The following is a 12,882-nucleotide window of genomic DNA, read 5'->3' as shown; positions in this document are numbered from 1 at the left end:
TCCATGGGCATGGATATGATGAGTGCAGTCTTGCAAGCATTTAGCAATTTCTTTATTAATGTGATACATTCATAGTCTGTAACGGGATAACTCACACAAGCAACGACAACAGTCAAGTTAAGGCTAGTGCTATTAATTATTCACGCAACAACAAAGTAGCAATATTACGAATGAATGTATCTTTTTTACAACACATTTTTATCTTTTATACTTATAGAGTACATAACTATTGAAGCTTCATTCTTAATGCCTAAAAATAATCTTTAATTCTTTTAAGATTACTAGGAGACAATGGAGTGGATTTCATTATAGGTCAAATAAATAAGGGAAATATGAGCATGATTCTGTCAGGTAGAAAACTGATGTAACTCTAATTTTCCTTTGTTCTTTTTTGGCTATTTAAAAGAAAGTTTTTGAGGTACAAGGTTTTCTTTTCCTGAGGAAAAATTTTTTTTTTTTTAATGTAGTGTAATTTACAAAAGTTTTGAGCCATGGTATACTGAATTTTGTGCAAGCTTTTACAATATCTTTTCTCACTTCCAAAGCTTCATACTTCTTTTCTTGCCTTGTGCATTTCCTTTCAGTGCCCTGTGGTGGAATTTTAACAAAGCGCAAAGGGACCATTTTGTCTCCTGGTTACCCTGAGCCTTATGACAACAATCTGAACTGTGTGTGGAAGATCACAGTACCAGAGGGAGCTGGGATTCAAGTAAGTATACTTGCTATTTGCTTGTTATCATGTTTAAAATTTGTCTTTCTGATGCAAGAGTATGAAAAGATTCATACATTTTTCTATCTTGCTAATGATTCTCACAATGGAATTTATTGCACATCTTTTTATTCACACAGTTGTTAGAAGTTACAAGATTTAAAAAAACCTTAAAAGATACACTTGTAACTTTTTAGTTAGAAAGAAATCACCAATAATTTAAAATGTGTTATTTCAATAGGTTAGTGACTCCTTGTAAAGCAGAGGAAATAGGGGGATTTTCCTGTGATTTTTTTTTTTTTCACCTCTCTGAAAATGGATAAATCTCATCTAATAGAGTGAAGTTAAGTAGGTTGCTTCCGTGGGCAAGTTATATATGTTTTGTTAGAAACTCTACTATTTACTCTATAGTTATGGGAGTTCATTTTGATATGAAGACACTTCAGTATGTTTCAACATGAGATGGGAATTGCTCCTCTAAAGTATTGTCAAAATTCTCATTTACTAAAATTTATATTAAGAAGTTCATGGAACACATAGCAGAAAAATATCCATTAAGCTAAATCATGTATATCTCACTTTTTAGAGTTCACTAAAGAAATCTAGTTATTGGAAATGCAGTTGAGTTTAATAAATTAGCATCTCTTAAGCATCATCTTATCAAATTTCTTGTAAAACCCATATCATGAAACCATGGTAGCAAGTCTTCCGTGCCTACTCTTGGTTCAAAATATAACTACTGTAGAAAATGAATAAATAGCTCAGTTACTGTAGGTAAATATTTAATCATGAAAATCAGGAAAACCATTGTGGACAGTTTATAAATCTTTTAAATAAATTATGTCACAGAGCTTTTAAGGTATTCTGCTCTGTCAAGAGAAGTTTTTAAAATAGTATTAATTTATGCTTTGCTACCTCTTTATGGAGGAACACAGAAATCATCACAAATACAACCTTAAGTCCATACATTATATCCATTTATGAGTTCAATTTTCAAAGCCACCAGTGCCCATTAACAATAGTATTTAATAACCTAAATCAGTTTTGAGATGGATTTTGAAGAACACTACGTGATTTAAACAGCTGACTAAGTTCAGATACTTTGTGTATTTATTATACAGTCAATAATGTAAGTTAAACACTAGGGGATAGCTCAGAGGATTTAAATTAGTCATTAATTGTCTTCCTCACTTAGGCAGTCACTGTTGCTTTTTGGAAGTGCTTATCTCTTATCATAGACTACATTAGGTGATTAAATTACTAATTTTGATTTCAAGTTAGGTGTCTAATCTGCATGATATTCTTTTACTCCAGAGTCATAATAAAAAGATACGCTTACTGTTTGCTTTTTTCCTAGTTCTCCCGAGTATTTTTGCTGAGCTAGTGAATGCCATGCTTCCTTTCTGTTATCAGTTACTGAATAAGTTATTCATTTATACTTGTATAAGTTCACTGACAACAGGGCAAGTTTCATGGACATACCTATATGATTGTAATTACATCTGTAGAACATTTAATATTGTCACTGAAGAAGGACAGTCATAAAGTGTGATACTCATATTTGATCCTTTGAATTCTGTCTGAATTTCAGGGCTTGGTCTGAGGAAGAGAAAGTCCCTGATATAGTAAGCTGAATAGAGCTGATACAAGATCAGTAAGACACGGTATACATCGGAAGCCATCATGCCATTTACTGCATTATTTTTCACAACTGATCTTAGCTGTAGATCTACTAATGACATTAAAAATGTCGTCAGAATTGTTTTAACTTCATAGGAAAGAAAAAAAACCTGAATATATATATATGTAAAAATGTAATTACTACTACTGTGAAAATTAGCTAATGGAGGGAAAATTTGGAAACTTGGGTGACTAATTTTGTCCAACCTGAGAACTCATGCAAATGTGAATATTCAAGATACTGTGATAGCTAATGCTTTTGTGTTTTATGTAAATGCATAAAATATCTGGACATTTTTCCTGACCAATATTTATTCCCTCAAAGTAACAAAGACACTTTCTCAGCTTTAAATAATATGAAAATAATATATCACTAATACCTATTCCTCTGTGAAATGTGTAGATGGAATTTTAAACTATTTAGGTATAATAGCTTTTGATGTGTATGATTACATTGTTGAATCTTTTGAAACAGTGTGATTAGATGTAAATGCTGAGCTGTCTCATATCAAATTGAAAAGTAGACATTTAAAATTACATTTAGGTAAATATGAAGTGCGCAACAAAAGCCTGGCTTCAGGCACCTAAATTAAATACCTTATATCAGGAAATCCATCTACCGTGGTTCCTTACAAAGTTAGGGCAGACAAGCACTTCGAGTAGGTAATTCAAAACATCTAATATATAGACTCTGGTGCCCAATCGGTGCCTGAAGGTATGTCTGTCTATTTATTGACTGCCTGGGAGGTTAGGGCAACTAGCATCAGTTGCACTAAAAATAGATGTTTTAAATTAAATACATTACGATAAATATAAAAACTATAGTCAGTAGCAATCTGTCCCTGAACACACGTGAAAAACAGATAATTTGAAATTTATTTTGAAGGTTTCCTAGGTGCCTGTGCTTCCAATTCTGTATATCTTCAGAATTATTCCTGACAGAGACAACATCCACAGTTGCACTTAAATCCCTTGTGAACCAAAAAATAAACAGCTAAGTCTTAAAGTTTTCTGAGATCAGATCCAGTGGGCCTCCTCTGAGTATCTAAAACATGCTAACAGGGCTCCATTGCTCTCCACTGCTTCACTTTTTTTTTTTTTTTAAATAATTCTTTGACTGTAGTATATGACCCATTCCTACAGAAAAATATAGTGTTTAAGGCCCTCATCCAAGAAACAGGTAACCAAACTGAACATTCCTTTTTCCTAGAAGAAGGTACATGTTATATATTTCACCTAGAAAAAAAAACTTTATTACCTAGTTATACTGGAACTTATGTTTATTTCTTCAGTTGAAGTTATTCCATTTTGGAAAAAATAAAAGTGAGAATAATTGAGTCAGAAGCACAGTAAAAGAAGCATAACTCTTTAACTTAGTGGCTAAAGTACCCCTTTTTGAGGGTAGTTGGGGTTTCACTCGTGCTTCTGTCGCTCTTTAAATGCTTTTCATTAAACAGTTATTTCACTAAAACAAAAAAAAAAACCCGCAAGTCTGTCTCCCCTCCAAAACAGGAACAGGAACCTGGCATTTCTCTATTTTGTGGGAAGTGTCTTCACTGTATGAGAACAGATATGCCCTCCCTCTTGCAGTCTATCTGCTTACCACTCCTTATGAGTAAAAGGATGTTGTCACCCCTAGAAGGAATGAAGTGAATGTTCTGCCTTTTTCTTGTGGTAGGCTAGTGACTGCTCCTCCTCTGGAGATGAGTCAGTGAGGAAGGTAACCGAACACAGGAGGTTGCTTTTACCTGGAGGCAGAATTGAACATGGCAAGACAGATGAAGCAGTGTGCATCACTGTGGGACTGTTTTTAGCCCTAGATAAACTGGAGAGAATTACAAAGAAAATGTAGTAGTTGATGGTATCATGTTTTGTCTTCTCCTCAATGTCCTCCGAACAAGAGAACCATATTCTATACCCAGATGATTTTCATGGTCGTGTGACTCTTGTCAGAGGTTGTGTGTGGTTGTCACTAAGAGTCACAGGATTTAGTCACAGGATTTGGCAGTTCAATAAAAAAAACATTGCAATGTGGTTTTATTCACTTAATGATGATTTTCCATTCTCTTTGACAATGACAGAAAGATACAACTTTTCATGATTGAAAGCAACAGAGGCTATGATTTACAGTCATCTTTGTGCTTGAATACAGAGAAGTTGTTTATGGTCTTTATCTCACATTTTTCTTCATAGGTGCAAGTGGTGAGTTTTGCCACAGAACACAACTGGGATTCCTTAGACTTTTATGATGGTGCTGACAACAATGCTCCACGGCTTGGAAGTTATTCAGGTGACTGAGAAGATTTTACTATAAGTTTCTCACAGATTCAACTCTTTATTGTAAACACATAGCTCTTTTGAGTACTTGCGTGTGTGTGTGTGCGTGTGTGTGGGCGCATGTGTGTGTGTCTGTTTCTCCTGTAATTAACAACAGGTAGTATTCTGGTTTAATCAGTCATCCCTTATCAGACTTTCATAAAGATGAATATTTGAAAATGTTAGAAATGAAATAACATTCAGACACTCCCAAACTAGATTCTATTAATCTCATTTTTTTGCTCACTCTTATAGCAGGATCCAGAAATACAGATCTCTAAAAGAGATGCCTCTTGAAATTGTACATGACTGAAGGACGAATTCTTTATCCTTATTTTAGATAAAAAAGACAGTTCTGTTTGCCTTACTTTTTCTTGGGTTTTTTTTTTTGTTTTCCTTTTTTCTACTTTGTTTGTGTGTATGGAATGAGATCACAGACAATAAGATTGTTGTCTTGTCCTGTGCTGAAACACAAATAAATAATCAATCACATTTCTAACAATTGCCCTACAAAATATGTTCAGAGCTGCTTCATATATTTGACTGTTACATTTAAAATGATTCCAGTTAAATGTCTTGCTTTTGTGAAAACCCTAGTGTATATTTCTCCTTTTGCAGATAAAAGCATGTAGTATAAATTTATATTAGACCTTGCTTCCCTGAGTGCCTACTGTTTGTGTTTCTCATATTGTGGTACACTGAAAATGTAATAAAACTTTTATAGAAAGGGATATTTTATAGCATCCATGATGACAAAATACAATCGAATTAGTTATGCAACCTCTCTCTCCCCCTCTCATCTTCTTTCCCTGTTTTCCCCCTTTCTCTTTTGCTCTATTTTTATACACACAAACACATTTATGTATGTATTTAGTTCAGTTTCTGTGCATTTCAAGAATATTTTAATTTATCTTTTCAGGAACAACCATACCTCCACTTCTCAACAGCACATCAAATAATCTGTACCTAAATTTTCAGTCTGATATCAGTGTTTCAGCTGCTGGATTTCATCTTGAGTATACAGGTAATGCAGAGATATTTACTTAAAGAGCGCTTGCTGGTTCCAGACATCAGGTGTACCTGAACTATGTGAAAGAGGAATATTCAGTCCTATTGCACATGCTGAGCTACGTACCATTATTTCAAAGCCATTGATAAAATCCTCATTTAATTCCAAGTGAGCAAGATCAGTCCTGAAACTTGTCCTGTAAGAACTAGGAAGTTTAATTTGCCTTGCTTTCACCTTTAATTTGTTTTTGCTCTCTGAATAGCTTTTCTGAACATACAGCAACCAGGAGTAAATGCAGATATGCTCCTGTGACAATCCTAATTCCCAGTTATAACATATTTATATACTTGTTGCAGGCAAAACCAGTGTACTGATTTGTCGGATTTCAGTTTAACTTCTTTGTCAATTAGCAATTAATTACTGATTCTGGTATTGAAGTAAAATAATAACAAACAAACCCTTAGGAAAAACTCCCCTGCTTCTCTCTGAACACCTCGACACACGTGGACCTTTTTGTTCTCACCAGACACTACATTCTGTCCCTTTGGTGAGGCAAGGGCGGTGCAGCAGGTTGGGTCAGTGTCTTCTGGTTCCTACAGTCCCTTTAGGGTCCTACCTCTCAGTGCCTGCTCAGGTGGATACTTAGGCTGCAGCCCCTGCTCAGCCAGCTGCTTCGGCTGCAGCCTCTGCTCAGTCGTGTTCTTCTCTCTGTTCTCCTTCAGTGAGGTCTTCTCTCACCTCTTGCACTGACCTTGTTATTCCTTTTCTTGGTGGTTACTGCCTTTTCTTAAACATGTTTTCACAGAGGCATCACAGACGCCTCTGGTGGGTGCAGCTGTGTCCTGCCTGTGGGTCCACTGGAGCTGGCTGGAGCCGGCTGGAACCGGCTATGTTCGGTGCAACCCCTGTTCTCTTGCCACAGATGCCACCCCTGCAGCCCCACAGCCCACCACCCCCCACCAAAATACGAAAATTATGCCCAGTACAATAATATATGTACTGTAGAGTATGCATTTTATATACATGTGTAGGATTTGCAAATTAATCACTGTTAGACAAAATGAGACAATGAATAAAATTAAAATAGCAGCTGTGCTTCTTAACTAACTGACAAATGCTCACATGTTGTTGAGAACACAGCAAAACTATTTCAAATGTTTTTATTATTGCAGAATACCTCAACAGTGGAAAAGGCTATAATTATAAACATACTTTCTGTCCGAGTGAGATTGCCCTAGCTCACTGACAGGAATTCTGGCAATCATTAATATTTTGCTGCAGATTTTTTTTTTTCTTCGCAGCTCTGCAGTTCCCTCTGCTCGTATTGGTTCTGGTGTCTGATCTGCATAATGGTGTCACAGTTATTTCTTTACACTTTTACAGTATGCAAATCCTATGCTCTGGTTGTCTGATTAGTCAGTCGGAGAACATGGCCTTGCAAAATTGCTGCCTAATCGCTTGTCTATAACTAAACATTAATTATAGGTTAGAAATATCCTGCTATTTCCTTGAAATGTATATACTCTCTCAGCTACTTACAACTTCAGAGGGGAAAAAAAAAGGCAAGTGTGTTGGTTTTGTTTAGGGGGTGGGGGGGGGGGGTGAGCAGGCCTCCAGTGGCAGCTTCTGCAAGAAGCTGCTCTAAGGTTCCCCTTTGTCCAGTGGACTCAGACGGACCTAGGGCGGACCCCCCCTGCTGCTGGTGAGGGCCAAACCAATTGGTGATGGAATATTCAGTGATAACACCTCTGTAATAATGTATTTAAGAAGGGGAAAAGTAAAAGTAAAAAAAAAAAAGACGTGAAGAAACAGAAGTGGGGGGCAGAGAGGGGGAGGCCCTCACCCTCTAGCCTCCCATGAGGCGGTCATCTGGGCCCGACTCAGCCCAGCATGGCTGCAAGAAGTGAAGAGAGATGGGAAGAGAACCTGAGAGGTGTCTGCCTGAGCCGATTGTGAAGAATTTCTTGTGGGAGGAATGGCTGCAGATGTCAAGGTCAGTGAAGAAGGAGGGGGAGGAGTAAAGTTGCTCCTCCAGAGATTCCCCTGCAGCCCATGGTGAAGACCATGGTGAGGCAGGCTGTCCCCTTGCAGCCCATGTAGGTCCACGGAGGAGCTGAGGTCCACCTGCAGCCTATGGAGGACCCCACATTGGGGCAGACAGATGCCTGAAGGAGGCTGTAAGGGGCAGCCAGTTCTGGAGGGATTGCACCCTGTGGAAAAAGAATCCACACCAGAGCAGCTCATGAAGGACTATAGCCCATGGGAGGGACCCCGTGCTGGAGCAAATACAGGCTGGGCAGCAAATGGATTGAGAGCAGCCCTGAGGAGAAAGACATGGGTGTGCTAGTGGCTGAGAAGCTCAACATGAGCCGACAATGTGTGCATGCATCCCAGAAAGCCAACTGCTTCCTGGGCTCCATGAAAAGGAGTGTGGACAGCAGGTCGAGGGAGGTGATTTTCCCCCTCTACTCCACTCTCATGAGACCCCACCTGAGGACTGCATTCAGTTCTGGAGCCCCCAACATAAGAAGGACGTAGACCAGTTGGAGAGGGTCCAGAGGAGGGCCATGGAGATGATCAGAGGGCTGGAGCATCTCTCCTGTGAAGAAAGGCTGACAGAGTTGGGGCTGTTCAGCCTGGAGAAGAGGAGGCTCTGGGGAAACCTTATAGCAGCCTTCCAGTACCTTATGGAGGCTTATAAGACAGGGAAAAACTCTTCAGTAGGGCCTGTTGCAATAGGATGAGGGGTAATGATTTTAAAATAGAGGGATTCAGATGACATATTAGGAAAAAATTCTGTAGAATGAGGGTGGTGGAACACTGGAAGAAGTTGCCCAGAGAGGTGGTGGATGCCCCATCCCTGGAAACATTCAATGTCAGATTGGATATGGCTCTGAGCAACCTGATCTAGTCAAAGATGTCCCTGCTTCTTGCAGGGGGGTTGGTCTAGATGACCTTTAAAGATTTATTTCCAACCTTAACTATTCTATGATTCTATGATTCTATTGTAGGAGACAAGTCTGAGGGGAAGTGCACTTCTGTTGCCAAAATGATTTCATTTTCATCTCAACAACATTTTTGTGTAGGCAGGTGTTGTAGTTTAGCCCCAATCGGGATCAGACTACACAGTCTCTCTCTCACTTCCCCCACCCTCCGAGAGAATAGGGAGAGATAATATAAGGAAAAACGGCTCGAGGTTTGAGATAAGAACAGGGAGAAAATCCTTAAAGTTACCGTTATGGGCAAAACAGACTTGACTTGGGGAAAACTATTCATTTATTACTACAAACAGTAGGATAATGAGACAGAGAACAAAATAACCTCCCCCCACCCCTCCTTCTTCCCAAGTTTAACATTATCTCTACTACCTTCCCCCCTGAGCGGCACAGGGGGGAAGAGGGAATGGGGGTTGCGGTCAGTTCATCCCATGTTGTTTTACGCGGCTGCTTCATGGTTGGGGGAAGAACTCCTCACATTCCTCCCCTGCTCTGTTGTGGGATCCCACCCATACGCCACAGTCCTTCGTGAAACTGCTCCAGCGTGGGTCATCTCTTCCACGGAGTGTAGTCTCTCCAGAATGGCTATCCCAGCGGGCCCTCCACAGGCCACAGCCACCTTCAGTCATCCATTCACCTCCCCCGGTGTGGGGTCTTCCATGGGCTCCAGGTGGATCTCTGCTCCTCTGTGGACCTCCATGGGCTGCAGGGGGACAACCTGTTCCACCATGGTCGTCACCACAGGCTACAGGGGAATCTTGGCCAGGAGCCACATTACTCCTCCCCCTCCTTCACTGACCTTGGCGTCTGCAGCCGTTCCTCTCACAAGAAAAGTTATTTACAACAGGCTGGCAGATGCCTCTCAGAACCTCTTCACATCATCCATCTCATCTCCTCTCCACTTCTTGCACCCGGGCCAGGCCAAGTCTGGCCCAGTCGGCCCCATGGCGAGAGGCCAGATGGTGATGCCTGCGCCTCCCCCTCTGCGCCTCTGCCCCTGATCAGCTTATTTACATCTTCTCTTCTCCTTTTTTGTTTCTGTTTTCCCCTTCTTAAATACCTTATCGCAGAGGCATTATCATGGAACATTCTTCTACTAGTTGGCTTGGCCTTGGCCAGCAGCGGGTCTGCCTTAGGCCTGGCCGAGTCCACTGAACAAAGGGGAGTGACTTCTAGCAGTTTCCTACAGAAGCTACCACCTTAGGCCCACCCTCACTAAACAAAACCACAACAGCAGGTTTAATTCTATTTTATTTCCAGTATCACTTTTCATCTTTTATTAATAGAATTTTTCACAGTGTTCAGTATGGCTCATTTTTTTAACTCCTACAAAATTCAAATGTACTTTTCTATATAAAAATAAAACAAAACAAAAGGAACTTTATTTGTTGAAGAATTGTTTTAAGACCAAGTAAATAATACTTTGACATAAGGAATTAAGTATTCATATTCCAAAACTGAATAGTGGTCTTATAAATAATCTTTTTTTTCTAGTATATTTTTACTTATTTGTTGAATCATTATATTGTTGTTATATTCATAACATACAGTTTATAAATTCCAACGGATACCTTAAATTTGAAAATATATTGCATCAGCTGAAGTATGTCAACAAAGAGCACCGCAGAATGGTTTCTTAAATATGTACTTAATAGTTATATGTTTTGTGCCACTATAGATCTTAATTTAGTCTTCATTTTTTCTAACTAAATATTTGCTAATTAGGCAATTGATTTTGCTGTATAAATAGTAGTAATATTCTTTGAGATTGGTTGAGTTTGTCACATTGCCTCATACATAATTTCTGTAATACTCAATATGTATTTAAAAGTGGTAAAAATATGACACACTAATCTTCTTTCTAAAATACAATCCCTAGAAATCTATGTATTTAAACTGTATACTGTATAATTCCAACATCATAAATGCTAAAACATTTTCATAAAATTACAATAATAACTTTAAAAAAAATGAAAAGAGTTATTAAGACTTGTGTAGTCTCAAAGTGTATTATCCAAAATTTAATTGATAACTATTTGTATTTAGAGATATAGGAGCTTTTGGAGAAGGAAGAGACAGCATCAAATAGCTTCTTCTTATTTTTATACAATTCTTCTTCTCTGAAACTTAGAAGATATTGCAAATATGTTTTCAATGAATGCCTATGTTAAAATATCTTTTCTTTCTAATACCATTGCTCCTGAAAGTTTAAAAATCTAACACATTATACTGAGATAGTAGTACAATATGGTTCAACAAACTAGTCATACACTACAAATAAGTCAATAATGAATAGAGTGCAGTTTATGAATACATTTATGATTTCACCTGAGTAACTATCATGACACACTAAAGACACACGTTCTCGTAACTAACCTCAGCTGGGAAGGTAGCAAACCTTGTTATGTTTCAGTTTGTTGAAAGACATTGTAGACATTCAAACATGACTTTTTTTTCCAAGCATTTTTTGTTAATTGAAGTGAGAGCACAATAGGATGAATACCTGTGATCTGGTCTGAACTGTTAAAAAACCTACTCTGAGAAAGGCATTTAAATAAACTCATTTCACTTTGCGTGGTCTGAGTATTCACATAGTAAGATTTTGCATTTCAGCTGACGATTCAGTTATTGGAAATTGAAAACTGCTAACTCTTTCCTTAACTGCTCAAAATAGATTCTAAGCATTCATCAGTGCAAGCCAAGTACTGGTGTTCTTTTTCATTTGTACTTTATGCACAAGCTGGATCACTGTCTAGATCTCTGAAATGTAAAAAAGTGGATCTAAGCCCATCAACTATATTCAAAATAGATTCTTTGATGTTCTTTTTTGTTTGTAGTTTGAGAAGAGAAAATATGAATATGAAAGATAAAAATAATCTGTTCTGTAGAAACAGGCAGCAAAATACATCATTTTGTACAGGGCTAGGATGGGATCATTATAGGATCAGTAAGTGTATGATCATAGAATCGTAGGATCATAGAATGGTTAGGGTTGGAAGGGACCTTCAAAGGTCATCTAGTCCAACCCCCCTGCAAGGAGCAGGGACATCCCTGACTAGACCAGGTTGCTCAGAGTCTCATCCAGCATGGCCTTGAACGTTTCCAGGGATGGGGCATCCACCAACTTTCTGGGCAACCTGTTCCAGTGTTCTATAACTCGCATCGTGAAAAATTTTTTCCTAATTTCTAATCTAAATCTACTTCCCTCTATTTTAAAAACATTACCCCTCGTCCTATTGCAACAGGCCCTACTAAACAGCCTTTCCCCATCTTTCTTGTAGGCCCCCTTGAGGTACTGGAAGACCGCTATCAGGTCTCCCCGGAGCCTCCTCTTCTGCAGGCTGAACAGCCCCAACTCTCTCAGCCTGTCCTCATAAGAGAGGTGCTCCAGCCCTTTTATCATCTTTGTGGCCCTCCTCTGGACCTTTTCCAACTGGTCCATGTCCTTCTTGTGTTGGGGGCTCCAGAACTGAACACAGTACTCCAGGTGGGGTCTCACCAGGGCAGAGTAGAGGGGGAGAATCACCTCCCTCAACCTGCTGGCCACGCTCCTCTTGATGCAACCCAGGATGCGGTTGGCCTTCTGGGCCGCAAGGGCGCATTGCCGGCTCATGTTGAACTTCTCATCCACCAGCACTCCCACGTCCTTCTCCTCAGGGCTGCTCTCAATCCATTCCCCGCCCAGCCTTTATTTGTGCCCGGGATTGCCATGACCCAGGTGCAGGACCTTGCACTTGGCCTGGTTGAACTTCATGAGGTTGGCACAGGCCCACCTCTCCAGCCTGTCAAGGTCCCTCTGGATGGCATGCCTCCCTTCCAGTGTGTCGACGGCACCACACAACTTGGTGTCGTCGGCAAACTTGCTGAGGGTGCACTCTATCCCACTGTCCATGTCGACCGTTACCGGTCTCCACATGGACATCGAGCTGTTGACCATCACTGTCTGAGTGCGGCCATCCAGCCAACTCCTTATCCACCGAGTGGTCTGTCCATCAAACCCATGTCTCTCTAGTTTAGAGAGAAGGATGTCATGCGGGACAGTGTCAAAAGCTTTGCACAAGTCCAGGTAGATGATATCCATTGCTCATCCCTTGTCCACCGATGCCGTCACCCCGTCATAGAAGGCCACCAAATTGGTCAGGCATGATCTGCCCTTGGTGAAGCCATGTTGG

General features: G+C 39.7%; 1 protein-coding gene across 4 annotated transcripts in view; it reads left to right on the top strand.

The window, feature by feature from the left end:
- CSMD3 (CUB and Sushi multiple domains 3) overlaps positions 1-12,882 on the top strand; it is a 743,929-nt gene that overhangs the window by 589,957 nt on the left and 141,090 nt on the right. For all 4 annotated transcript variants that reach the window (XM_086741185.1, XM_086741184.1, XM_086741183.1 and 1 more), the window contains 3 exons: positions 585-709; positions 4,583-4,679; positions 5,625-5,729. In XM_086741185.1, coding sequence (XP_086597311.1) covers positions 585-709; positions 4,583-4,679; positions 5,625-5,729 — 327 coding nt within the window. The remainder of the gene's footprint in view (positions 1-584; positions 710-4,582; positions 4,680-5,624; positions 5,730-12,882) is intronic.

This window comes from Chlamydotis macqueenii, chromosome 2, assembly GCF_036417535.1.
Source record: "Chlamydotis macqueenii isolate bChlMac1 chromosome 2, bChlMac1.mat, whole genome shotgun sequence".
In the NCBI taxonomy this organism is placed as follows: Eukaryota; Metazoa; Chordata; class Aves; order Otidiformes; family Otididae; genus Chlamydotis; species Chlamydotis macqueenii.
Note: the sequence above shows the minus strand (reverse complement) of the source record. Positions and strands in the feature narration are given on the sequence as shown.